Source organism: Zosterops lateralis (assembly GCF_965231275.1).
Source record: "Zosterops lateralis genome assembly, chromosome: 8".
NCBI lineage: Eukaryota > Metazoa > Chordata > Aves > Passeriformes > Zosteropidae > Zosterops > Zosterops lateralis.
In genome coordinates, this window is record NC_139768.1 from 24,242,140 (window position 1) to 24,269,153 (window position 27,014).

Consider the following 27,014-nt stretch of genomic DNA (forward strand, 5'->3'; position numbering starts at 1 on the left):
TATTTACCATTCTGAATGTTCACTTTCAAGGCTTCCAAACTTATCTTTGGCCTCTTTTATTTTTCACTTCCTTCTTCCATTCCAATGATATTGGCCTTTGTGGAAAGATGTTTTAGATCACTCTCTTTTCCCCCTGGGCTTTGGTCTTCCTGCTTGATGGCTGTCCCTGGAGGCAATAAATTAATATATGGCAACAATTTTAACTGGTGATAATTCCATCCAAGACATGAGGGCTGTGGAAATAGGAATGAGATGGAGAACAATATTCTGACACTTCAGTGTTAGGATGATCATCAGATTTTCTTGTTAAATCAGAAACAGAGGGAAGTAACCACTCTGGACAGAGACTGATGAATGAGAATTAAGTATTATTTCATGTTGTGGAAAAACCTTGGATTCATTCTTCAAAGAATGATACAGCTGAAACTGTCACTATGTAAAATTAAAGAAGGAATAGATTAAGAAATTTTCTTAGTCTGAAGAAATCGGAACTTTTTCCCCAGTTTTTTGGTTGAAAGGATCAAACGAAATTTTAGAACAAAATTAGTTTCAGCCTCCGTAATTTCCTTCACTATGCATAAAATCCACTGTTTTTCCCCACAGTGTTTGCACAAAAAGTTATCAGTTGACCCTGATTCTCTGACACTTCCTTGCAATCTGTCTGTCAGTGAATTTTGATTGGAATTTTGGCTTGAACTTAAATGTGCCCCAAATAATAGGTTTATACTGGGGCTGGAGCTGTTGGCTTCAGCTGCAAGGTTCTTCAGAGCCCCACCAGTCGTACTTACACAGAGCCACCAGGTCTGATCTTATCTTATTTAAAGTCTTATTTAAATCTTAGGACATTCATGGCTCCCCAAGGAGACCTGCCACATTAACTGACAAGGGTCTCTTGCTATTTTGCTGGAGGAAACGCATTTAAGTTTAAGTTTCAAGATTCCGCTACCATCCCAATATCTGACTCATGAAAGAAAAATTCTGAGATGCATCAGCCGGAATTGAAAGGTGTCTTTGGACAGGGGCTCTCTTTTTTTTTTTGGTACAATGAGATGATTGTGAAACCTTTGGTAGCATAAATAGTTCCTTCCAGGCAATGGAAAATGTTACTCTTGAGATATTGTCTTTTCGCAAAACCCAGGAAGTTACAAAATATTAAATAACAAATCAAACATATGTTTGTTTCAGATCAGAGGACTATGGTTGTTTTATTGTTCTGCTGTAGAAAAAGAGACCTCTAGAGCCACTCCCCTTCAGAAATAGAGACTATATATTGTGAGGTCTTTTTTACCAACACCACCTGGTGAGATGGGTACCACTATGATTTTGACATGGCTGCTCTTGTTGGGTCCAGCAGTTCTGGAGGCCAAAACAGGTAAAAGACTTGTTCCAGGGCACAATAGAAAATGATAAAGACTGCTTGGAATCCTCTCTGTTGATTCCAAGAGCAGAAATTAGATTCAGGCTGATATTAGTTTGGGCAAAAGAATAAAGGGGATAAAAGAGGAGAGCTTTGTTCTACTAAAATGATGAACTAATCAACAGAATGGGTGATGGGAATAATTTTAACCATTTTGTGGAGTTCATCTTAGTACCTTGTATCATTGCAAGAATTGTGTCTGTGAGTATGTAATGAATGAGGTATTCTTCCAGTTCCAGAAATCTGACCTAAAAATTATGGAAATATTTATTTCTTTGCTTATTTTCAATGTGTATTTTATTCCAGAGTATATGTGTGCACACATATGATATATATTTAATATCACTTGTATTATTTGGTTCTTTTTGGTATTGTGTACAATTTAACAAAATATAACATGAAGTTAAATTTTCACACTCTAGCACTGTGGTTAAATGATGGACATCTAAAAATTATGAGAGATTAAATATTTTTAGTTCAGCTTTTTTTATGGTCATAGAATTTTTCCTTCCATGATTGCTTTCTATCTCCTGAGTGCTTTGGATGACTTTGAGTTAACAGCTCTGTGTATATCTTAGCATGATTGTTGATCACTTTTCTAATGAGCAATTTAAGCTTCATGATGATAATTTATATTGCCACCATTCACCTCATCAATTCATCTGTCTCCTGCTTTTCTGGTGATAAATCATCCCACTCTGGCTGCTCTAGTTCTTCTCTCTGCTCTCTGCCTCTGTGTCCCAGAGCAGAGTATTTGCTGTATTTGTATAATCACAGGCTTTTGTCTTTTTGATACCTTTGAAGTGTGAGGCAGGATTCAACCTATCCAATTTCATCCCCAGCTGATGGTTTTGCTCTCACTGTGATGACAGGCCTTGAATGAAAGCAAATAAAACTGGTTTAGGTTGGCTTTAATTTCCTAATCCTACTCTGACTTTTTGCCAAGTTTGCTGTTTCACCTCTCAAAAACCCTGTGAGTAGGGTTCAAAAATGTGCTTGTTCAAGTAGATATTTGAAGGAACAAGCCAGATATAAGTCAAGGGGCACTTTTATAGCTTTGCCCTTTGAAAGCCATACAAATCAGGACAAATTTAGTTTGGTCACCATCTTGACTGTACTCCTAGCTCAATAGAAAAGAATTAGGTGCAGTGAAGAAATCTTGGAGCTGCTAACTTTTGAGATTTATTTTGCTTTGGATGACTAAGTGTTTAATAACAAGGTAAATATGTACTTGGCATCAAAGTAAAATATAACAAGTGCAGCTGCATGTTTTGATTTCCAGAGTGCAAATACTGCAAATCCAAAGTTACAACATTTATTTGCTTGCTTACACTTGGTAGTAAAGCCTTTAATAAATTTCTTCACCAAAAATGGATCTCTAAAAATCAGGATTTTCATGCTGGTCACACCAGAATGTCTAAACAAGACATATAAAACTGAAAAGCAGATGGTCTTTACCTGAATGAATGCAGTAATCAGCTGTATACATGACAGGTTATTTCTTTATTTTAAAATGTTATAACATTTTACTGGTATATAAGAAATAAAGCCACTGAACTCCTATTGAAATCTTCATAATCCTGTGGAGACCATCACCCATTCTGTAGAACATTTGGTGGAATTCTTCCACTAAAGTTGCTCTTACAAGCTATAGGATTTGGAGATGTGTGGACTCTACGTCCTTAAACTTGTCCCAAAAATTTCTTTTTTTGCTTAAATCATTTGTGCTTAGCCTGTTGCCCAACTTTACTGTAGGGATCTTTCATAAAATATACGTGGCTGATTTTGAGAACTGGAAGAGAGGAATGAAAAAGGCACAAATCACCACTGTCCTCACTGGTTCTTAATACTGGGCTGGGGAATAACTTCTAGGGACAATAGGGGAAGAAAGCAGAATAGATACTCCTTCCAGTCCCTTCCAGCTTATTTCCCTGACTGTTTTGTGCTCCTGCCCTCTCTCCCACAGGTCCCTATATCCAGCTGGTGAATGGAGGGCACCGATGTGAAGGTCGCGTGGAGATCTACTACAGAGGACGGTCGGGGACAGTCTGTGATGACTACTGGGACCTGGCAGACGCCCAGGTTGTGTGCAGGCAGCTGGGATGTGGCAGGGCCATTGCAGCTCTAGGAAGTGCCTACTTTGGGCAAGGCACAGGTGACATCCTGCTGGACAACGTGGGGTGCAGGGGAAACGAGGTGTCCTTGTTGCGCTGCAACCACACGGGGTGGAGGATCCACAACTGCGCCCACTATGAAGATGCTTCTGTTGTCTGCTCAGGTACTCCCACATTTTCCTCCCCCGAGTCCTGTCCTTCCATCCCGCTGACCCTGCAGAACCAGCATGGACTCATGTTTTTCTCACTATGGTCATGTAAAAACTGTGCTTGCTCATCCATGCCAAGCAATTTAACACCCCAAGGATCAGATAAACATTGCAGATATGCAGAACAATTACTCCATCTAATCACCTGGCGGCTGCAATAAAGAAACAATTCAAAATTAGAGGCAAAGCTATGTCTGAAAGGCAAAGTTCATCAGGGAGGAATGGGGTTAGGTGAACTCTTAATGAATTCGTTATGGGCAATAATAATTTCACAATCACAAGTCAGATTGACATAGCTCACAATCCACTTTGGATTGTTTCTATATTTTTCAAGTCTTCCTTTGTTTAGGTCCATTAATGCCTTTTTCCTTTGTAAATATCCATCCATTTTGAGTACTCTTTCACCTCATTGTGTTCATTTTACTTTCTCATTAGTTTTTAGGAGAATGTGGGTTATTTGTATCTTATTTTCTCATGTATTAACAACAGATCGTCATGAACTGAGACATGAGTGATAACAACAGATTGTTCAGGTGTTTTATATCTATATTGCAGTTTTCCACATTACCTTGGAGAATAAGAGCCTGGAGAGCTGAATCCATGCTAGAAGAAGTGCTAACTACCCTAGTGTTTTTCACTTACAAGAAAAGAAGAAAGATTGCTACAATATATCTATTAATCTATGTGTGATGTGTTCAGAGCCTTTTGAAATGCCATTTATTTCTTGCTTGCATTCGTAGCTCCAGTGCCTTCTACAGGCTGGATGTATTCAACAGATGATTCAGCTTGGTCGACTCCTGCTCTTGCACTGAGCACCATCCCAAGACCACTGCCCAGGCCATTCCTGGGGATGTCCTGACCCTCTGCAGAAGGGCATTCACAATGGGGACAGGTCCAAGCCTTGCTGCTGTCAGCAGCCCCACAGCTCCCCTACTCCCTGCCAGGAGCCTGTAGATTCTTGGGGTTTGCCTGGGCTATGGTGTCCTGGGGCTGGGAGTAGATGCCACACCAGTACCTCACCCTGCTTACCATCTGGAAATACCACTTCCAAGAAAAATTTAAGTTGGTTGTTACCCACCTCCATTCTCTCCACTGACCCAGACAAGACGGGCTATGCCATCAGAGTAACTGTTCTCGATTTCTCTTCATCCTGGAGGATCTGGGCTTGTGGATACCACACAGATGTACCCACTGCACAGTGCTCATATGTGGGGTGTTCTTTTTGCAGAAACAGAAGAGTCAGAAGAGTCTGATGCAACACCAACAGAGCCAACACCAGCATATATAACAGCACTGGAGCCGTCCTCTATGGAAGGGACACTCCCAGTGTCCCTAAGTGATACAACAATGTCAACATCAGCAGTCTTCAGAGATGAGATGGCATTCCTGAGGGAGACAGACACAACTGAATTAACAACCAACACAGGGGAAGTGACATTCCCATTGCAGACATCCCCCATGGTGACATCAGCCCCTGGAGCACAAACGTCCTTCCCAGTGGAGATGGCCATCACAGTGCCAATGACAACCCCAGAAGTGGCAACCAGCACATTGCCAACCTCCCCAGGAGAGACGTCCGCTTCACCAGTGACATCCATTGCCCTACCACTGTCGTCCTCACTGGCTGATATGAGCACCACAGTGAGATTGGACAGCACAGCAGAGGAGAGCAAAGCAGGTAACCCTGTCCACTGTCACTCACTGTTCTCTTTAGTGTCCCTGGATTTTCTTCCCAGACCTGATTGCACTGCAGGGAGACCCAAAATGACAGGGCAGAGTTCCATATTCTCTTCCCCTGTTAATTGTCCAGCTCCATTTTTCATGTCCATTCCTGCATCCATTGCCATTACACTAATGACCTCCTTAACAGGAACATCCAGCCCACCACATCTGACCAGCATGACCAGCACTGGGCTACCCACTAGCACGGTAGAGGTGTCCACCTCACCAGAGACGTCCACCTCAGCAGAGCTGATCACCTCACCAGAGCTGACCACCTCAGCAGAGCCATCCACCTTAGCAGAGCTGATAACCTCACCATTGCTGACCCCCTCAGAGACAAAAGCCATGACAGCAGAGGAGACCACAGCAGGTAACCTTGTCATCTCCCACTCACTGGTCTCCTTGGTGCTCTGGATCTCTTTACTGAGTCACTCTAACCCCTGGCACATATCCCAGTGGTGGATTTTTGTGCCCTCCCTTGGAAGCAGCCATGCTGACCTCTCCTGGTAGATGTGCGGCAGAGCAGCAACCTTGGTGTTTCCTATTGCCTGGTGAGCTGAGCATGTGCCAAGCAAAAGTCCTGTTTGCACAGAGAGAGCACAGCAGACTCTCCTGGCCAGCAGGAGTAGGGTTTCAGAGAGGCTGCAAAGAGAAGGACTGAGGGATCACAAGGCTGGGAGGCTGGGGAAGGACTCAGAGCACTTTGGGCTGGTGTCTCTATGGGAAATGACTGGACAGAGCTTCACCCTCTCTATCAGCATTAACAAGCTTCACTTATCACGCCAAATGCTGTGGCCATTGTAAGAATTACCTCCCTAACAGGGATCTCCAATGCAGTGCCAAAGATTGAGGAAACAACTCTCATGGCAGAGACGACCACCTCAACAGTGGCGAGCAGTAAGTACAACCTGGATTGCAAAGATGAAAAGGAACAGAGCAGGTAACCCTATCCACTCTCACTCACTGTTCAGTATGTGAAACAGCAAAATCAAGATGATCATTTCAGATGAGTAAAAGAGATCTGCAGGATGTTGTAGGAATCATGGGACAGGGGCAAGAAAATGGGCTAGTCTCATGTGCATGATATGTGCTGCCTCTGTTCGGAACCTTTGCTGTTGACACCAAATTCTTCCTTGCATCCACAGCTCTGGAGCCCACGACATCAAGGCCAAATTCCACAGGTAATGCAATCCCTCAAGCCCCACGCTTGGCCTGGCAGTGTCCATACAGACTCCCTGTCACAGTGCCCCATGTGGGGACATCAGAGTGCTGGGCTGCTGTGAGCTTGTCCTTATTCCTTGTGCTGTGTTCCAGGGCCCAGCGTGCGGCTGTCGGGCGGCAGGAACGGCTGCGAGGGCCGTGTGGAGCTGTACGACGGCAGCACCTGGGGGACGGTGTGTGATGACCAGTGGGATCTGCAGGATGCCCAGGTGGTGTGCCGGCAGCTGGGCTGTGGAAGGGCCCTGGATGCACTGGACACTGCCCACTTTGGCCTGGGCTCCGGCCACATCTTCCTGGACGACGTGCAGTGCCGCGGGGACGAGCCCTCCCTGCAGATGTGCCAGAACAGCGGCTGGGGTGTGCACAACTGTGGGCATATGGAGGATGCCAGTGTCGTCTGTGCAGGTGGGTGGCCAGCAGAGACCTTCAGCTCTCCAGCAGTTCACACCAGACAGGTTCTGGCATCCTCCATGGGAAGCAGCCATGCTTAGCCAGGGCAGAGAGGAGAGCCTGGGGTCTTCTGCTACCTGGTGATGAAATATGTGTCATGAAAAATCCCCATTTTTGAACAGAGAGGGCAGAACAGGCTCTCCAGTCTCATAGGTGTAGGTGCTCCATGTGGTTGCAAAGAGTAGGTTCGTGGGATCACAACATGGGCTGTATTGGGCATATGTCAGGCTAGTGTCTGGCCAGGCCAATGCATCCATGCCTCTTCCTTCCTTTTTTCCTTGAACCTAGCATTTCCATAGCCATATCCATATTCATATCCATGTCCATGCCCTTATCCATGTCCATGTCCATGTCCATCCACTGCCACAAGTTTGCTGCCTTTAGTACTGTTTCATTCACTCCCTCTTTTTCCTTGCAGCTGCCGATCCAACTCCTCCTGCTCAATGGCCCTACACAACAGGTAATTCCTTCCCACCCAGCATATTTCCAGTTTTATAGTGAGCCCCACCCTGGCACAAGAGCAGAAGAGAGGGGCCCTGCTGGGCTCAGCCTGCTCACTGCAATGTTGCTGGTCCCTTCTGCCCATGGCAAAGGGTCTTGTCATTTGAGGGCTTCTGCCAGGGAGGATCTGAGCCTCTGCAGAATGGCAGCTGCAGTGGTGCCCAGTCCAAACCCTGGACTGCCAGACACTCCATGGCTCCTGGCTGTGGGGCAGCAAGTGCCAGGTTGATGGGGGCAATCGTTTCCCTCAATCCCATGTGCACTTGCCAGGCCAGCCCAAGACACACGTATCTGACCTGATGCAAGGTCACGGCTGTTGCTATTCAATCATCAAGCAGAGGTGACCAATCCCTTGTGGATACCCTGTCAGGGTCCTCAAACATCTAGAAGGTGTATGAGTGGTACTCCTCAGGGGATGTCCCATGATCATAGTGTGCAAAAATGGCTTTTGGGACAAGTGCCCCCACACCCCAAGCAGCTCCCACCACCCACAGGTTGTTCTCATGGGATTCCCCAGCAGATCCTTGCTTATCATGCATCAGTCTTCCATGCACCCAGAGTCTTAGCTCTTTCACTCCCCTTCCTTATTGTCCTAGTTTAGGGCAAATTCAGGAGAAAACCCCTGAATAGGGTCCCTCTGGGAAGCAAACTCAAAGAGCCCCTCCCCACAACAGGACCAGGAAAAAGCCTCTTCGGAGAAAAGTGGGAAAAACTATTTATTTAACAAACAAAGTGCCCACAAGCACAAAGATTGAGAAATATGAAACAACAAAACTTCTCATTCTGAAGTGAGATGGCAGACTGAGAAAGTCCTTGCCATGGGTGGCAGAACTCAATATACAGCACAAACAGAACAGACGACTGGGGATACAAACACCATAAAGTCACCCTAGGACACTTAGTCTCTTTAGGTTTTCACCACCCCAAATCAAAATCACTGTGGCAAAGTTTCCAAAACATTTGAGGAGGTGGTGGGGGCTGTGAATGCTGGGCTGGAGGGACTCAAACCAACACCATGTGCCCTGTTCCAGGGCCCAGCGTGCGGCTGTCGGGCGGCAGGAACGGCTGCGAGGGCCGTGTGGAGCTGTACAACGGCAGCACCTGGGGCACGGTGTGTGATGACCAGTGGGACCTGCGAGATGCCCAGGTGGTGTGCCGGCAGCTGGGCTGTGGACAGCCCGTGGAAGCCCCACACAACGCCCGCTTTGGCCTGGGCTCTGGCCGCATCTTCCTGGACGACGTGCAGTGCCGCGGGGACGAGCCCTCCCTGCGGATGTGCCGGCACAATGGCTGGGGCTTGCACAACTGTGACCACATGGAGGATGCCAGTGTCATCTGTGCAGGTGTGGGGTCAGCAGAGGACACAAGCCTTTTGCATATCATTCCAAGAAGTTGCAGGGTCTGTTCTCTGGGAACAGATGAGCTCTCCTGGTATGGTCAGGGCAGAGGCAAGGCTGGGGTCTTCTTCCAGCATGGGCTGAAGCCCGTGTGGCACTAAAAGCTAATTTTTACACAGAGAGGGCACACTGGGTTTTCCACACTTCTGCTTTAAAGGATAAATGAGGGAACAAAGAGCAAGAGGGTGGGATTGTTTTTTGGGGAGGATGGGGCAGGACTGGGGACAGCTCCAGCTAGTATTAGAATGGAGGTAAAGGGAGGACCCAAGCTCTCTTCCCATTATAGTCCTACAGCCCAAATTTGCATGTCCATGTTCATGACATGAGTGATCTTTTCTCCTGACCATGTCCACATGGAAGTTCTTACACTGCCACAAGCCTCACTACCCTTTTGTTCACTCCCTCTTCTTCTTTGCAGCCGCCAATCCAACCACTCCTACTCAATGGCCACTCACAACAGGTAGGTCCTGCTCGCCCAACTTATGCCCAGTTTTAAAGTGAGGCCCAGCTTGGGACAAGATGAGAAGGGAGTCCAACAGTGCTGATCCTGCTTACTGCAAGGCTGCTGATCCCTTTGGCCCATGACAACTCCAGGATGGTCAAATAGTCCCCCCATTGGGGTTGGTTTGCTCCCAAGGGTTGCAAATGCTTTTTGTGGAAATGCCTCAGTGAATCAATGACATCTGCACCCAGGCAGCTCCAACATGAAACCAACAAGCACCTGGACAGGGCTAGACTGTTGTCTGCATGCCTGCAGTCTATCCTCAGTGAGAACACTCCTTGAATCCTTTCTGGGTCTGCACTACTCAGCTCACAGTCACTGTGGCAAAACCTGCAAAGCAGTTGGGAAGTTGAGGGCTATGGGTACAGAGTTGGTGGAAATCTGATGTTGTGCCTTGTGCCATATTCCAGGGCCCAGCGTGCGGCTGTCGGGTGGCAGGAACAGCTGTGAGGGCCGTGTGGAGCTGTACGACGGCAGCACCTGGGGGACGGTGTGTGACGACCAGTGGGACCTGCAGGATGCCCAGGTGGTGTGCCGGCAGTTGGGCTGTGGACAGCCCATGGACGCCCCACGCAACGCCCGCTTTGGCCTGGGCTCCGGCCGCATCTTCCTGGACGACGTGCAGTGCCGCGGGGATGAGCCCTCCCTGCGGATGTGCCGGCACAACGGCTGGGGCATGCACAACTGTGACCACGTGGAGGATGCCAGTGTCATCTGTGCAGGTGCGGGGCCAGCAGACACCCCTGGGCCTTTGGCATATCACTCTGAGGTCGTTCTGTGTCTGTCCTCTGGGAGCAGCCAAGCTGTGCTACTCTGGCCGGGCCAGAGAGAAGGCTGGGGCCTTCTGCTATGTAGGACTGAAGCCAATGCCATGCAAAAACCCCTTCTTGCACAGAGAGGGCTCTCCACAATTCCTAGTGTTGGCATCCACTGAGGGGACAAAGAGCAGGATTGATAGATTATTCCTTGAGAAAGACAGAGCAGGACTGGGACAGATCAGGGTGGTGCCAAGATGAGGGAAAGGAAGGAAAGAGCTCCACCCTCTCTCCTGGCATTAGGCCTCCAGCTCTACTTTGCATGGCCATTGCCATTGAACTCATCACCTCCCCAACAGAGACATCCACCCCTCTGGAAGTGACCACCACAGCACCAACCCCTGCCACAACCAAGGTGTCCACCCCAGCACCGGTGCACACCACAACAACAACGGCTACCACAGCAAAGAGCAGCACACCAGGTAACCCTGTCCACTCTCACTCACTGCTCCCCCTACTGCTCCTCATCTCCCTTGCCAAAACTGATTGCACTGCAGGGACTCTCCCAGCCCCGGGCCTCTCCAGTTAGGCCACCACAAACTAAAGTGAGGATGCAAAGAGAGCATGGGGAAGGGCTGGCCAATGGGGCAGCTGTGCCTTGAGTCCAGGAACTCTGCAGCCGTTTCTGGTTTAATGAAACTCTTTGCAGAGGGATCACCTCTCACTGCAAGCAGGAGCATCAAGTTCATTCTGCCTTCACCCCTTCAATTCCTGCTTTGGATAGTACCAGAACTATTTCCTAGCCCTGCTCTGGAACTGGGGATGTGGCTGGAGGAAAAAAAGCTGTGGCCTTTATATTTTGAAATTCGGGAGAGGTCCCTAGGAGTCCTGTGTGAAACAGCAAAGTCAAGATGATCATTTCAGATGAGTAAAAGAGATCTGCAGGATGTTGTAGGAATCACAGGACAGGAGTTATAAAATGAGCTTTTCTCATGTGCATGGCATGTGCTGGCTCTGTTCGGAACCTTTGCCATTGATACCAAATTCCTCCTTGCATCCACAGCTCTGGAGCCCACAACATCAAGTCCAAATTCCACAGGTAATTCCATCCCTCCAGCCCAACGCCTGGCCTGGCAAGAGCCATGCAGACTCCCTGTCACAGTGTCCCATGTGGGGACAGCAGAGTGCTGGGCTGCTGTGAGCTTGTCCTTATTCCTTGTGCCGTGTTCCAGGGCCCAGCGTGCGGCTGTCGGGTGGCAGGAACGGCTGCGAGGGCCGTGTGGAGCTGTACGACGGCAGCACCTGGGGGACAGTGTGTGATGACCAGTGGGACCTGCAGGATGCCCAGGTGGTGTGCCGGCAGCTGGGCTGTGGAAGGGCCCTGGCTGCACTGGACACTGCCCACTTTGGCCTGGGCTCCGGCCACATCTTCCTGGACGACGTGCAGTGCCGCGGGGACGAGCCCTCCCTGCAGATGTGCCAGAACAGTGGCTGGGGCGTGCACAACTGTGGGCATATGGAGGATGCCAGTGTCATCTGTGCAGGTGGGTGGCCAGCAGAGACCTTCAGCTCTCCAGCAGTTCACACCAGACAGGTTCTGGCATCCTCCATGGGAAGCAGCCATGCTTAGCCAGGGCAGAGAGGAGAGCCTGGGGTCTTCTGCTACCTGATGATGAAGTATGTGTCATGCAAAATCCCCATTTTTGAACAGAGAGGGCAGAACAGGCTCTCCAGTCTCATAGGTGTAGGTGCTCCATGTGGTTGCAAAGAGTAGGTTCGTGGGATCACAACATGGGCTGTATTGGGCATATGTCAGGCTAGTGTCTGGCCAGGCCAATGCGTCCATGCCTCTTCCTTCCTTTTTTCCTTGAACCTAGCATTTCCATAGCCATATCCATATTCATATCCATGTCCATGCCCTTATCCATGTCCATGTCCATGTCCATCCACTGCCACAAGTTTGCTGCCTTTAGTACTGTTTCATTCACTCCCTCTTTTTCCTTGCAGCTGCCGATCCAACTCCTCCTGCTCAATGGCCCTACACAACAGGTAATTCCTTCCCACCCAGCATATTTCCAGTTTTCTAGTGAGCCCCACCCTGGCACAAGAGCAGAAGAGAGGGGCCCTGCTGGGCTCAGCCTGCTCACTGCAATGTTGCTGGTCCCTTCTGCCCATGGCAAAGGGTCTTGTCATTTGAGGGCTTCTGCCAGGGAAGATCTAAGCCTCTGCAGAATGGCAGCTGCAGTGGTGCCCAGTCCAAACCCTGGACTGCCAGACACTCCATGGCTCCTGGCTGTGGGGCAGCAAGTGCCAGGTTGATGGGGGCAATCGTTTCCCTCAATCCCATGTGCACTTGCCAGGCCAGCCCAAGACACACGTATCTGACCTGATGCAAGGTCACGGCTGTTGCTATTCAATCATCAAGCAGAGGTGACCAATCCCTTGTGGATACCCTGTCAGGGTCCTCAAACATCTAGAAGGTGTATGAGGGGTACTCCTCAGGGGATGTCCCATGATCATAGTGTGCAAAAATGGCTTTTGGGACAAGTGCCACCACCACCCACAGGTTGTTCTCATGGGATTCCCCAGCAGATCCTTGCTTATCATGCATCAGTCTTCCATGCACCCAGAGTCTTAGGTCTCTCACTCCCCTTCCTTATTGTCCTAGTTTAGGGCAAATTCAGGAGAAAACCCCTGAATAGGGTCCCTCTGGGAAGCAAACTCAAAGAGCCCCTCCCCACAACAGGACCAGGAAAAAGCCTCTTCGGAGAAAAGTGGGAAAAACTATTTATTTAACAAACAAAGTGCCCACAAGCACAAAGATTGAGTAATATGAAACAACAAAACTTCTCATTCTGAAGTGAGATGGCAAACTGAGAAAGTCCTTGCCATGGGTGGCAGAACTCAATATACAGCACAAACAGAACAGACAACTGGGGATACAAACACCATAAAGTCACCCTAGGACACTTGGTCTCTTTAGGTTTTCACCACCCCAAACCAAAATCACTGTGGCAAAGTCTCCAAAACATTTGAGGAGGTAGTGGGGGCTGTGAATGCTGGGTTGGAGGGACTCAAACCAACACCATGTGCCCTGTTCCAGGGCCCAGCGTGCGGCTGTCGGGCGGCAGGAACGGCTGCGAGGGCCGTGTGGAGCTGTACAACGGCAGCACCTGGGGCACGGTGTGTGACGACCAGTGGGACCTGCAGGATGCCCAGGTGGTGTGCCGGCAGCTGGGCTGTGGACAGCCCGTGGAAGCCCCACACAACGCCCGCTTTGGCCTGGGCTCCGGCCGCATCTTCCTGGACGACGTGCAGTGCCGCGGGGACGAGCCCTCCCTGCGGATGTGCCGGCACAATGGCTGGGGCTTGCACAACTGTGACCACATGGAGGATGCCAGTGTCATCTGTGCAGGTGTGGGGTCAGCAGAGGACACAAGCCCTTTGCATATCATTCCAAGAAGTTGCAGAGTCTGTTCTCTGGGAACAGATGAGCTCTCCTGGTATGGTCAGGGCAGAGGCAAGGCTGGGGTCTTCTTCCAGCATGGACTGAAGCCCGTGTGGCACTAAAAGCTAATTTTTACACAGAGAAGGCACACTGGGTTTTCCACACTTCTGCTTTAAAGGATAAATGAGGGAACAAAGAGCAAGAGGGTGGGATTGTTTTTTGGGGAGGATGGGGCAGGACTGGGGACAGCTCCAGCTAGTATTAGAATGGGGGTAAAGGGAGGACCCAAGCTCTCTTCCCATTATAGTCCTACAGCCCAAATTTGCATGTCCATGTTCATGACATGAGTGATCTTTTCTCCTGACCATGTCCACATGGAAGTTCTTACACTGCCACAAGCCTCACTACCCTTTTGTTCACTCCCTCTTCTTCTTTGCAGCCGCCAATCCAACCACTCCTACTCAATGGCCACTCACAACAGGTAGGTCCTGCTCGCCCAACTTATGCCCAGTTTTAAAGTGAGGCCCAGCTTGGGACAAGATGAGAAGGGAGTCCAACAGTGCTGATCCTGCTTACTGCAAGGCTGCTGATCCCTTTGGCCCATGACAACTCCAGGATGGTCAAATAGTCCCCCCATTGGGGTTGGTTTGCTCCCAAGGGTTGCAAATGCTTTTTGTGGAAATGCCTCAGTGAATCAATGACATCTGCACCCAGGCAGCTCCAACATGAAACCAACAAGCACCTGGACAGGGCTAGACTGTTGTCTGCATGCCTGCAGTCTATCCTCAGTGAGAACACTCCTTGAATCCTTTCTGGGTCTGCACTACTCAGCTCACAGTCACTGTGGCAAAACCTGCAAAGCAGTTGGGAAGTTGAGGGCTATGGGTACAGAGTTGGTGGAAATCTGATGTTGTGCCTTGTGCCATATTCCAGGGCCCAGCGTGCGGCTGTCGGGTGGCAGGAACAGCTGTGAGGGCCGTGTGGAGCTGTACGACGGCAGCACCTGGGGGACGGTGTGTGATGACCAGTGGGACCTGCAGGATGCCCAGGTGGTGTGCCGGCAGCTGGGCTGTGGACAGCCCGTGGAAGCCCCACGCAACGCCCGCTTTGGCCTGGGCTCCGGCCGCATCTTCCTGGACGACGTGCAGTGCCGCGGGGACGAGCCCTCCCTGCGGATGTGCCGGCACAACGGCTGGGGCATGCACAACTGTGACCACGTGGAGGATGCCAGTGTCATCTGTGCAGGTGCGGGGCCAGCAGACACCCCTGAGCCTTTGGCATATCACTCTGAGGTCGTTCTGTGTCTGTCCTCTGGGAGCAGCCAAGCTGTGCTACTCTGGCCGGGCCAGAGAGAAGGCTGGGGCCTTCTGCTATGTAGGACTGAAGCCAATGCCATGCAAAAACCCCTTCTTGCACAGAGAGGGCTCTCCACAGTTCCTAGTGTTGGCATCCACTGAGGGGACAAAGAGCAGGATTGATAGATTGTTCCTTGAGAAAGACAGAGCAGGACTGGGACAGGTCAGGGTGGTGCCAGGATGAGGGAAAGGAAGGAAAGAGCTCCACCCTCTCTCCTGGCATTAGGCCTCCAGCTCTACTTTGCATGGCCATTGCCATTGAACTCATCACCTCCCCAACAGAGACATCCACCCCTCTGGAAGTGACCACCACAGCACCAACCCCTGCCACAACCAAGGTGTCCACCCCAGCACCGGTGCACACCACAACAACAACGGCTACCACAGCAAAGAGCAGCACACCAGGTAACCCTGTCCACTCTCACTCACTGCTCCCCCTACTGCTCCTCATCTCCCTTGCCAAAACTGATTGCACTGCAGGGACTCTCCCAGCTCTGGGCCTCTCCAGTTAGGCCACCACAAACTAAAGTGAGGATGCAAAGAGAGCATGGGGAAGGGCTGGCCAATGGGGCAGCTGTGCCTTGAGTCCAGGAACTCTGCAGCCATTGCTGGTTTAATGAAACTCTTTGCAGAGGGATCACCTCTCACTGCAAGCAGGAGCATCAAGTTCATTCTGCCTTCACCCCTTCAGTTCCTGCTTTGGATAGTACCAGAACTATTTCCTAGCCATGTTCTGGAACTGGGGATGTGGCTGGAGGAAAAAAAGCTGTGGCCTTTATATTTTGAAATTCGGGAGAGGTCCTTAGGAGTCCTGTGTGAAACAGCAAAGTTAAGATGGTAATTTCAGATGAGTAAAAGAGATCTGCAGGATGTTGTAGGAATCACAGGACAGGAGCTATAAAATGAGCTTTTCTCATGTGCATGACATGTGCTGCCTCTGTTTGGAATCTTTGCCACTGATACCAAATTCCTCCTTGCATCCACAGCTCTGGAGCCCACAACATCAAGGTCAAATTCCACAGGTAATTCCATCCCTCCAGCCCAATGCCTGGCCTGGCAAGAGCCATGCAGACTCCCTGTCACAGTGTCCCATGTGGGAACATCAGAGTGCTGGGCTGCTGTGAGCTTGTCCTTGTTCCTTGTGCCGTGTTCCAGGGCCCAGCGTGCGGCTGTCAGGCGGCAGGAACGGCTGTGAGGGCCGTGTGGAGCTGTACGACGGCAGCACCTGGGGGACGGTGTGTGATGACCAGTGGGACCTGCGGGATGCCCAGGTGGTGTGCCGGCAGCTGGGCTGTGGAAGGGCCCTGGCTGCACTCAGTGCTCCACACAACGCCCGCTTTGGCCTGGGCTCCGGCCGCATCTTCCTGGACGACGTGCAGTGCCGCGGGGACGAGCCCTCCCTGCGGATGTGCCGGCACAGCGGCTGGGGCGTGCACAACTGCAGGCACAGTGAGGATGCCAGTGTCATCTGTGCAGGTGGGTGGCCAGCTGATCTCCCTCAATACAGCTGGGGCTGAGCAGCAAGTTGGCAATGAGCAGATGGATGGATTGCCGAGTTTGGCACTTACGGCAGGACTAGGGGATACACCAGGCTTGTGTCTAGATGGAAGGAAATGTGGGAGAGAGCTCCTCTCGGTCTTCCCCATTTAATCCACCAGCCTGACTTTTCATATCCATGTTCATGACCATGTCCACGACCATGTCCACATCCTTGTCAACACCTTGCCACAAACCTGATACATTCACTACACTTTTGTTCACTTCCTCTTGTTCTTTGCAGTGCCACAGCCAACACCTCCTGCCCAGGCTCCACTCACAAGTGGTAAGTCCAGCTCAGCCTGCTTATTCCCACTTTTAAAGCAAGGCCGCAGCCTGGTTACAAGAAGGGGACAAGGGAGTTCAAAAGGGCTGATCCTGATCAGTGCAAGGCTGCTGGTCCTGTGTCCCTGACCTCTCCAGGGTGCATGAGTGCTCCCGTCAGTGAACAACCTGCATGCAAGGGCTTTTCAGTACATGACCCACAGTCTTGAGCATGACTGTCCCCAGGAAGTCCAATCAGGACACCAGTGGCAAGAGCCAGAGGAATACACATCTGCCATGTGTATTCCAGTGATCTTTTCTCAGCTACTGTCCTCCCCTGATTCCCTTAGTTCTCCAGCACTCCAGATCAAGGTCAATGTAGCAAAATCTCCAAAACATTTGAGGAGGTGGTGGGGGCTGTGAATGCTGGGTTGGAGGGACTCAAACCAACACCATGTGCCGTGTTCCAGGGCCCAGCGTGCGGCTGTCGGGCGGCAGGAACGGCTGCGAGGGCCGTGTGGAGCTGTACGATGGCAGCACCTGGGGGACGGTGTGTGATGACCAGTGGGACCTGCAGGATGCCCAGGTGGTGTGCCGGCAGCTGGGCTGTGGACAGCCCGTGGACGCCCCACACAACGCCCGCTTTGGCCTGGGCTCCGGCCGCATCTTCCTGGACGACTTGCAGTGCCGCGGGGACGAGCCCTCCCTGCGGATGTGCCGGCACAATGGCTGGGGCATGCACAACTGCAGGCACAGTGAGGATGCCAGTGTCATCTGTGCAGGTGGGTGGCCAGCAGACATCATCAGGGGGCTTTTAGGTTCCTCCACTGAAAGCAGACATGCAGACTTCTCTTGGCAGAGCTGGGGCTGACTGCAAAGTGGCAAAATGCAGATTGAGATATTGTAGAGTGGGAAAGATGGAGCTGGACTGGGAGCACATGAGGCTGGTGTCTGGATGGGGAAAAGCCTGGAAAGAACTCCATGCTCTCATCCCCTTTTAGTCTTACAGCCTGGAATTTATGTCCATGTCAATGTCTCTGTCCATGTCTCTGTCCATGTCCATGCCCATGCCCATGCCCATGTCCATGCCCATGTCCATGTCCATGTCCACATCCGTGCCAATCCATTGTTATGACCGTGCTGCACTGGCTCCCCAGTTGTTCACTCCATGTTTTTTGTTGCAGCCACCCAGACAACCCCTCCTGCTCAATGGCCTCTCACAACAGGTAAGCCCAGCTCACCCAGCTTATGCCTGCTTGTAAAGCAAGTCCCTGTTGGGCATGATAAGAACATGGGGGGAGTCCACCGGGGCTGATCCTGGTCAGTGCAAGGCTGCTGGTCCCCTCTGCCCCTGACATCTCCAGGATGCATGAGTACTACCCTCAGCCATGTGAACGGGCCACATGCAAGGATAGTAAAGGGCTTTTCTGCACATGACCATGGTCTTGAGCACCTCTGTCCCCAGGCAGATCCAGCAGCCCGCAGCAGGTCCCCGGACAAGCCATATATGCCATCTCCATGCCCATCTTTTCTCAGGCACTGTCCTCTCCTAGTTCTTGGGGTCTGCCCCATCCCAGATCAAGGTCACTGTGGAAAAATCTCCAACACAGTAGGGGAGGTGGTGGGGGCTGTGAATGCTGGGTTGGAGGGACTCAAACCAACACCATGTGCCCTGTTCCAGGGCCCAGCCTGCGGCTGTCGGGTGGCAGGAACAGCTGCGAGGGCCGTGTGGAGCTGTATGACAGCAGCACCTGGGGCACGGTGTGTGATGACCAGTGGGACCTGCGGGATGCCCAGGTGGTGTGCCGGCAGCTGGGCTGTGGAAGGGCCCTGGCTGCACTCAGTGCTCCACACAACGCCCGCTTTGGCCTGGGCTCCGGCCGCATCTTCCTGGACGACGTGCAGTGCCGCGGGGACGAGCCCTCCCTGCGGATGTGCCGGCACAGCGGCTGGGGCGTGCACAACTGCAGGCACAGTGAGGATGCCAGTGTCATCTGTGCAGGTGGGTGGCCAGCTGATCTCCCTCAATACAGCTGGGGCTGAGCAGCAAGTTGGCAATGAGCAGATGGATGGATTGCCAAGTTTGGCACTTACGGCAGGACTAGGGGATACACCAGGCTTGTGTCTAGATGGAAGGAAATGTGGGAGAGAGCTCCTCTCGGTCTTCCTCATTTAATCCTCCAGCCTGACTTTTCATATCCATGTTCATGACCATGTCCACATCCTTGTCAACACCTTGCCACAAACCTGATGCATTCACTACACTTTTGTTCACTTCCTCTTGTTCTTTGCAGCGCCACAGCCAACACCTCCTGCCCAGGCTCCACTCACAAGTGGTAAGTCCAGCTCAGCCTGCTTATTCCCACTTTTAAAGCAAGGCCACAGACCTGGTTACAAGAAAGGGATAAGGGAGTTCAAAAGGGCTGATCCTGATCAGTGCAAGGCTGCTGGTCCTGTGTCCCTGACATCTCCAGGGTGCATGAGTGCTCCCGTCAGTGAACAACCTGCATGCAAGGGCTTTTCAGTACATGACCCACAGTCTTGAGCATGTCTGTCCCCAGGAAGTCCAATCAGGACACCAGTGGCAAGAGCCAGAGGAATACACATCTGCCATGTGTATTCCAGTGATCTTTTTTTAGCCACTACTCTCCCCTGATCCCCTTAGTTCTCCAGCACTCCAGATCAAGGTCACTGTAGCAAAATCTCCAACACAGTAGGGGAGGTGGTGGGGGCTGTGAATGCTGGGTTGGAGGGACTCAAACCAACACCATGTGCCCTGTTCCAGGGCCCAGCCTGCGGCTGTCGGGTGGCAGGAACAGCTGCGAGGGCCGTGTGGAGCTGTATGACAGCAGCACCTGGGGCACGGTGTGTGATGACCAGTGGGACCTGCAGGATGCCCAGGTGGTGTGCCGGCAGCTGGGCTGTGGACAGCCCGTGGACGCCCCACGCAATGCCCGCTTTGGCCTGGGCTCTGGCCGCATCTTCCTGGACGACGTGCAGTGCCGCGGGGACGAGCCCTCCCTGCGGATGTGCCGGCACAATGGCTGGGGTGTGCACAACTGCAGGCACAGTGAAGATGCCAGTGTCATCTGTGCAGGTGGGTGGCCAGCAGACACCCCTGGGCCTTTGGAATATCTTTCTTATAGGATTCTGGGTCGGGCCAGGGCAGAGATAAGGCTGGCGTCTTCTGCTGTGTAGAACTGAAGCCAATGCACAAACCCCATTCTTTCACAGAGAGGGGACAGCAGACTCTCCACAGTTCCTACTGTTGGCATCCACTGAGTAGGCAAAGGTCTGGATTGAGGGATTGTTCTTCAGGAAGGACGGGGTAGGACTGGGACAGGTCAGGGTGGTGCCAGGATAAGGGAAAGGAAGGAAAGAGCTCCACCCTCTCTCCTGGCATTAGGCCTCCAGCTCTACTTTGCATGGCCATTGCCATTGAACTCATCACCTCCCCAACAGAGACATCCACCCCTCTGGAAGTGACCACCACAGCACCAACCCCTGCCACAACCAAGGTGTCCACCCCAGCACCGGTGCACACCACAACAACAACGGCTACCACAGCAAAGAGCAGCACACCAGGTAACCCTGTCCACTCTCACTCACTGCTCCCCCTACTGCTCCTCATCTCCCTTGCCAAAACTGATTGCACTGCAGGGACTCTCCCAGCCCCGGGCCTCTCCAGTTAGGCCACCACAAACTAAAGTGAGGATGCAAAGAGAGCATGGGGAAGGGCTGGCCAATGGGGCAGCTGTGCCTTGAGTCCAGGAACTCTGCAGCCATTGCTGGTTTAATGAAACTCTTTGCAGAGGGATCACCTCTCACTGCAAGCAGGAGCATCAAGTTCATTCTGCCTTCACCCCTTCAATTCCTGCATTTCTGTACCAGAAATGTTTTCTCAACATGCTCTGCGTTTTGGGATATGATCAGAAGAAATGAGAATATGATCATTTTCATTGGAGGGAACTGGGTCTTCTATGGAGCTCACGGCCCTCTGTGCCTGACCTCATGTTTCCACTACCCTTCCTCCCTCTGATCCCCATTTTAGCACTCTGTGCCTCAAGACAAGGCCATGTCCAAGACCCCAGAACCTTTTCCATGAACTGCACTTCTCATGTGTGTCTCTTCTTCCTTCACATCACCTCAACACCTCCACCAGGTTATGCTCTTCTGTGGCTCTTCTTACCTTTCTAATTTGTCGTCTGTCTGCCTCCCTTTTGCACATTTCTGTAAATTTGTCTTTTGCCTCTGTGACAATATTGCTGCAAGTCTGAGTGCTTTTTTTCAAGCAGAATATAAAATGGATTTTCATCTTCAAATGTCACATCTTGCAGGATTTATGTTCAGAGCTTGTCCTCACCTTCCTATAAAGACACTTTTAGGATTATCTGTGTGTTTAACAAGAATTATGTAATTTATGCTGGCAGGAACACTAAAGCTTTTTGCAGCTATGTTTGTGCTTAAGAATTTTCCAGCTTCCTGGAGTGCTTATTTCAGTCTGAGACCAGAAAATTACAATTTACTAGAAAACTTGCAACTTATGTACCCTCCAAACACCATAGGAGAATAAAGAGAAGCAGGAGAATAACTGATGAGAGGCTATCTGTTGAGGAAAGTACTTCCATTTCAACTGTCATGATACCTCCCAGAATTGTCCTCAACTCTAAAAAGGGACAGAAAGCATCCAGGTGTTACCAGCCCAGCCTGAAGAGGGTAGTCTGACACCATGGATGGAAATCCACCACTGTAGGAATTCCAAATGCAACATGAAAGCAAACCTTAACCAAAAAACAAATATTAGTTTTGATTCAGCTCCTATAGACTACCACCTGCAGTCAGCAGGGGACCTACCTTTTGATGGCTGTGAATGAGGCACATACAGCTCAAGTACAGCTCAAAAGTACCTTTTGCAGAGGTTCCTGTAAATTAATTCTTTCCCATTTCTCTCTGCAGCACCTTATTTTTGTGGTGGCTCAGTCTCAGATTCCTCTGGGATGCTGCAGAGTCCCAACTATCCTGGAAGTTATCCAAACGACGCTGACTGTGTGTGGGAAATACAAGTAGAGAACAATTTCCGTGTAACGCTCACATTTAGAGATATTGCGTAAGTAAAACATTGATTCCCTGGAAAAATATCAAAGTCAAAACTTGTTTGAGAAGTTTGGAATCCTACCTGAAACAGGGAACCTTCCCAGTTTTAAAGATACTTCCAACAAAATCCACAGTTGGAAGACCAGACCAAAATCTGGATTGGTGTTGCATTTTTTACTCACCATTTTCTGCTAAAGCTGCATAAAAGCCAAATTAAATTTGTCCTGAGAAAAGTTTACATGCTGAAAGGCTTTATCACATGTTAGGCAGTGAAATCAGAGTTTCTGAAATGGATTTGACAAGGTGCTGATGTTTTTCTACCAGGATGCAAAGCGGGACGTGCCAGTATGACTACATTGAGGTCTATGATGGACCTCTCCACTCTTCCCCTCTTCTTGGGAGATTCTGTTCTGGTTCCTTTCCCACATACGTGTCCACTTCAAACATGATGAGTGTTCGCTTCCACAGCGATTCCAGATACTCCTTCAGAGGGTTTCAGGCTCACTACTCCTCCATTCCAGCAGGTCACAACACCAGTAAGTTCCTGTACAGTGTTTCTCAACAGACAAGCCTATTTATCTGTTGCTTTTGTTTGCAAAATAAACATCTGTGTAAAGTTAAAGGCATTTGTGGAAATTGAACGATGTGCACAAAATAGAGTGGGTTGGGGTGGGAACTGCCTGACTTCTAAATTAAAGAAAAAAACTGCCTCTAATCATTACAAAATTCCTAAAGTTACCAATATATTGTGCCTTCCTCTTCTACCAGCCATTCAATGCTTGCCAGACTACATGCACGTCGTGGTCAGCAGGCGCTACCTCCAGTCTCAGGGCTACTCAGCAGAGGGGGTGACCCTGAGTGACAATCGCTGCAGGCCAACAGTCACATCACAGGAGGTTGTGTTCAACATTCCCTACAACGGCTGTGGGACAACACAAGAGGTACACCCCCTGTTTTGGGCACTCAGCTGCATATCTAAGCTTAGCAAAACTTAGAACTTAGCTGGAATGTGACAAAAGTGCAATTTTCAAACTCCTGGGAGTCCAAGCCCAGACGATCAGACCTCTTTGAGTTTCCTTGGGTCTCTGCCTTGATAGTGATTTGATAGAGAGAGGCAGCCTTGATCCAGTTCTCCAGAAATGGAATTTTAATAATGCAAAAATATCTAACAATAAGGTGTACGCTCTATTTGGACTGAACTGGAACAAGGCAGTAACAAGGGTCCACAAGTAACCAAAAGCCCGGGGTCAGACAGGGTTACTTATACACCCCAGGGCAGGGAGGAGTTAAGGCGGGGTCTGAGGGAAGGGTCCAATAGGGGAGAACGATTAGGAATATTAAAATTCCTGCACCAAAAATCAACCTATGGTAACACAAAGAACGAGGAACCTTCTAGCAGCGGTTTGCATACTTGGACTGAGGGAACATGGAGTAAGCATCTTGCTTTTAGAAAGGGGTTTCCCAGGGCATTAAGCCGAGGTTTTCCCTTTTCCTGGGGAAACAACTATCTACACAATTCCTGACTTTAAATTGCCTCGTTAAACAGGAGAACAATGATACCATCAACTACTCCAACACGATCAGGGTTGCGTCCTCCGGATACATAATCAAGAGGAAAAAGAACATCAACTTGCACATCAGCTGCAAAATGCTGAGGAAGAGCTGGCAGCAGGTGATGTACGCTGCTGAGGACACCGTGGAGGTGAACGAGTTCCAGTTTGGAAGATACGACATGAACATCACCTTCTACAATTCCCCAGCCTTCCAGCAGCAAGTGCGCAGCTCCCCGTACTACATCGACCTCAACCAAAACCTGTACCTCCAGGCTTGTCTTCACAGCTCAGACCCCAACCTGAAGGTGGTTGTGGACACGTGTGTGGCGTCACCTGACCCTCATGATTTTAACACATTGGCCTATTACTTAGTCCAGAATAGGTAAGAGCTTTCTTCAAGCTGTTAGAAGCACGTCTACCATCCACATTTGTTTTAAATCATGCAGCTGATCTGAATGGGGTTAGAACTCACAATCAACAGGCTGTGAAATGTGGTCTTTGATTTCTTTTATTTTTACAGTATGAGCCTGTGGAAATAAGAAATTACATTTAGACCTTACTATCATTTCATTTCACTTTACTCCGTCTTTGTCCTGTAAGCAAATTCAAAGTAGTGGGAGAAAAGTAGAGACAGTGAAACCTGGCAGTAGGAAATGTCATCCTAGGAGTTAAGTATTTTAGTAAAACCAGGTCAAGCATTTGACTAATTTTTATGCCTTGTGTAACACTGACATTACTGACAGTCTGTTGTTCCCTCTTCACCACTTAAAGTGTTCTTCTCTTGGAGAAAAAAAAATAAGAGTTGTCAATACTCCAGCTGCTTCTTTAAAAAGTCTGTATTTTTAAAGTCCATTCTATGCTATGAAAGTTGCATTTTCATCCCACTGTGTTTCCAGTACCCGACTATGATATAATTCAGTTTTAATCTGAATTTTGCAGGAACTTATAACAATAAATTGTTTAACTTTAATTTTGCAGGAACGTGCATGTGCACATCAGTGAAGACTAATTCCCTTTTTTGCTCCTTCCTAGGTGTCCTAGAGATCCTTCCTATGCCACGTTCCTCTCCCCTTCCAGCCACTTTGCTCGGTTCAAGTTTAATGCCTTTGAGTTCATGAGCCGGCACCCGTCAGTGTACCTCAAGTGCCAGATGCTGGTCTGCAGGCTCGGGGACTACTCCTCCCGCTGCTACAGGGGCTGCAGCTCCAGGCCCAAGAGAGACACCAGCTCTGCTGAGGAGGAAGTGGATGTGGTGGTCGGACCCATTCAGCTCCACGAAGGGGATGCTTCGAGTGAGAGCACCGGGAAAGACGAAAAAATTCCTCTTACACATGTTCAAGGATGACCAGTGGGCTCCAAGAAAAGCCATAGCTCTGTTTCCTGTCACTGAAACCTGCTTTTGCCAGCTTTGCAATAAAAAAGAAGAGATTAACACCTTGCAAGCTTCTGGTTTCAGCCTTCTGCTTTCACCTTTCAAGCCTTCTCCTTTTTTTTGTGTTTTTAAAAAGTGTAACTTCTCTGGTGTCCCAAAGGAGAGCTGCCTGCAATCTATCTTAGTGATATGACTACTTGAATTGTGCTAATTAGCTCCATTCTGATTGTGAATTTGAAGGACATGATAACCTTAAAGGTCTTTTCTAACCTAAATGATCCCATGATTCCATGACAGCCAGCTGGGGGCAAATTCCCAGCTATCTTGAGAAATATTTCATTCCCTCAGTTGCTTTCTGCTTATGAAGTTTACTTAGTTGAGTTGTCATCCCTGCTAATATGAAGCCTGTCCAAATAGTTGAAAGCAATGAATCTGTGAGTTTGCTTATTTGCTTTGATCTGGGAGCCATCCCTTTAACACTGGAGCTCTTTGTGCTTCGATCTTCAATATGCTGAGAGATGAGATCAAATCCCAATAACTTTCATGCATAGGGCTGGGCTCTTCTAGCAAACAGAATTGTGGCTATACAATATTCTAATTATTTTGAATATTGCTTTAGTGCTATATTTCTTATTGAAACAATGATGGGTCTATGCTTATTTTAAAAATGCAGAGATTTCCAAGCTAAAATTAATCTGTTCTGTGAGCAGCTGTAATTTATAATTGGAGACAGGAATGTTTGCAAAGCAATAAATCTGTTTTGTCTCTCAAATTAATGTCTCCGTGCTTAAAATGAGAATGTTTTACTGTGTTGAAGAGTGTGGTCTGTTTAATTAAAAATTCCAAGTGATGGTCTGAGCCCCTGCTTCTGAAACACTACACAAGGAACTTCTAAATATCTTAATATAAAATTCATCTTAATATAAAATTTATCTTAATATAAATATTTAAATATCTTCCCCGTGCTGCTGACAGTTCCCCCACACCAGTGGTTGGTGCTGTCACCCTCCTGGCAGTTGTTTCTGTTCTTGATGGTTTTCCTGCAAGGCTGGCACGAAGAAGCTGCTTTCACATGGAATAATGTCAGAGCAAAGGTCAGCATCGCTCACTGAGTGAATGCAGGGCAAACTTTACATATCAAGAGCCACCAAAATGCTTCACTGATGACAGTCTCACGTGTGCCGTTCATGGGAAGCTGTGATATTTTTATCTACAATAAATTCTGCAACAATGCCCTTAGAACAGCTTTGTAATCCTAACATCTCTTAAGGGATTAAGAAATAATTTCAATTATCATGCCATAAGTTTGTTTGGCACAATTATTTTATTATTTTTCTCCTCTTTAATTCTCCTCTCACATAATTCTAAAACCATTTATCTAACCCCTCAAAATTTTGTGAGCTGGAGTGAAAATGTGAATGAGGCATCAAGAAATATTTCACGGTTAACTGAAAGGAAGGAAGATTTAATTTGGTGAGAATGGATCATCTCTGGAAAGGAAATGTGAAAATTGATCTTACCACAGCAACTGGATTTGTGGCTATACAATATTCTAATTATTTTGAGCACTGATTAATATATTTTCCATTAAGTTTTAACTTCTCTAGATTGAATAAATCCAAATTCAAAATATACTGAGCTGTTAAAGAAGTTTTTTTGCAATCTTTAAGGCTGAAACACACAATCTATTCTAAAGGTTTGTTATATCAATAGGTAGCCTTCCCATTAACACCCTAAACCAGGCAAAACCACAAATGTCATCCAAGAGATTGAATCTCAGTCAGGAAACTTTTCAGCTCTCCCCCAAATGTCAGTCAAGAGGTGAAAGACATTTCGTATCTGCTTTCCAGAAGAAGGAATTTTGTTCAATTTTTATTACTTTTGGTTGCTGATCAGAAAACCGTTTAATTTTTTTCCCCTCCATGATTGTATGCTTTGTGGTTGTGAGGAGTTTGGCTTCTCAGGACTTACCCAGCCTTTCAGAATGTCTTGTGCACATTCATAAACCAGACTAAAATATGCTGGAAATGCAAACAGCCAAATGCCACATAAACATTTATCACTGGTGCATGAAAACATGAAACGCAAGACCTGGGATTTTTTT

The 27,014-nt window shown here is 49.0% G+C and overlaps 1 protein-coding gene across 1 annotated transcript in view; it reads left to right on the forward strand.

The window, feature by feature from the left end:
• Window positions 1-1,305: 1,305 nt before the first annotated feature.
• The window catches only part of LOC310912059 (scavenger receptor cysteine-rich domain-containing protein DMBT1-like), a gene marked incomplete at both ends in the record, with an annotated part of 45,431 nt that continues 19,722 nt past the window's right edge, over window positions 1,306-27,014 (forward strand). The window contains 26 exons of the mRNA XM_083866271.1: window positions 1,306-1,372; window positions 3,384-3,695; window positions 4,969-5,418; window positions 5,551-5,832; window positions 6,285-6,359; window positions 6,777-7,088; window positions 7,552-7,593; window positions 8,666-8,977; window positions 9,450-9,491; window positions 9,944-10,255; window positions 11,521-11,832; window positions 12,296-12,337; window positions 13,392-13,703; window positions 14,176-14,217; window positions 14,670-14,981; window positions 16,247-16,567; window positions 16,872-16,913; window positions 17,362-17,673; window positions 18,573-18,893; window positions 19,186-19,227; window positions 19,677-19,988; window positions 21,848-21,998; window positions 22,310-22,521; window positions 22,754-22,926; window positions 23,532-23,920; window positions 24,571-24,830. Of these exons, the coding sequence (XP_083722397.1) occupies window positions 1,306-1,372; window positions 3,384-3,695; window positions 4,969-5,418; window positions 5,551-5,832; window positions 6,285-6,359; window positions 6,777-7,088; window positions 7,552-7,593; window positions 8,666-8,977; window positions 9,450-9,491; window positions 9,944-10,255; window positions 11,521-11,832; window positions 12,296-12,337; window positions 13,392-13,703; window positions 14,176-14,217; window positions 14,670-14,981; window positions 16,247-16,567; window positions 16,872-16,913; window positions 17,362-17,673; window positions 18,573-18,893; window positions 19,186-19,227; window positions 19,677-19,988; window positions 21,848-21,998; window positions 22,310-22,521; window positions 22,754-22,926; window positions 23,532-23,920; window positions 24,571-24,830 (5,761 nt within the window). The remainder of the gene's footprint in view (window positions 1,373-3,383; window positions 3,696-4,968; window positions 5,419-5,550; window positions 5,833-6,284; window positions 6,360-6,776; window positions 7,089-7,551; window positions 7,594-8,665; window positions 8,978-9,449; window positions 9,492-9,943; window positions 10,256-11,520; window positions 11,833-12,295; window positions 12,338-13,391; window positions 13,704-14,175; window positions 14,218-14,669; window positions 14,982-16,246; window positions 16,568-16,871; window positions 16,914-17,361; window positions 17,674-18,572; window positions 18,894-19,185; window positions 19,228-19,676; window positions 19,989-21,847; window positions 21,999-22,309; window positions 22,522-22,753; window positions 22,927-23,531; window positions 23,921-24,570; window positions 24,831-27,014) is intronic.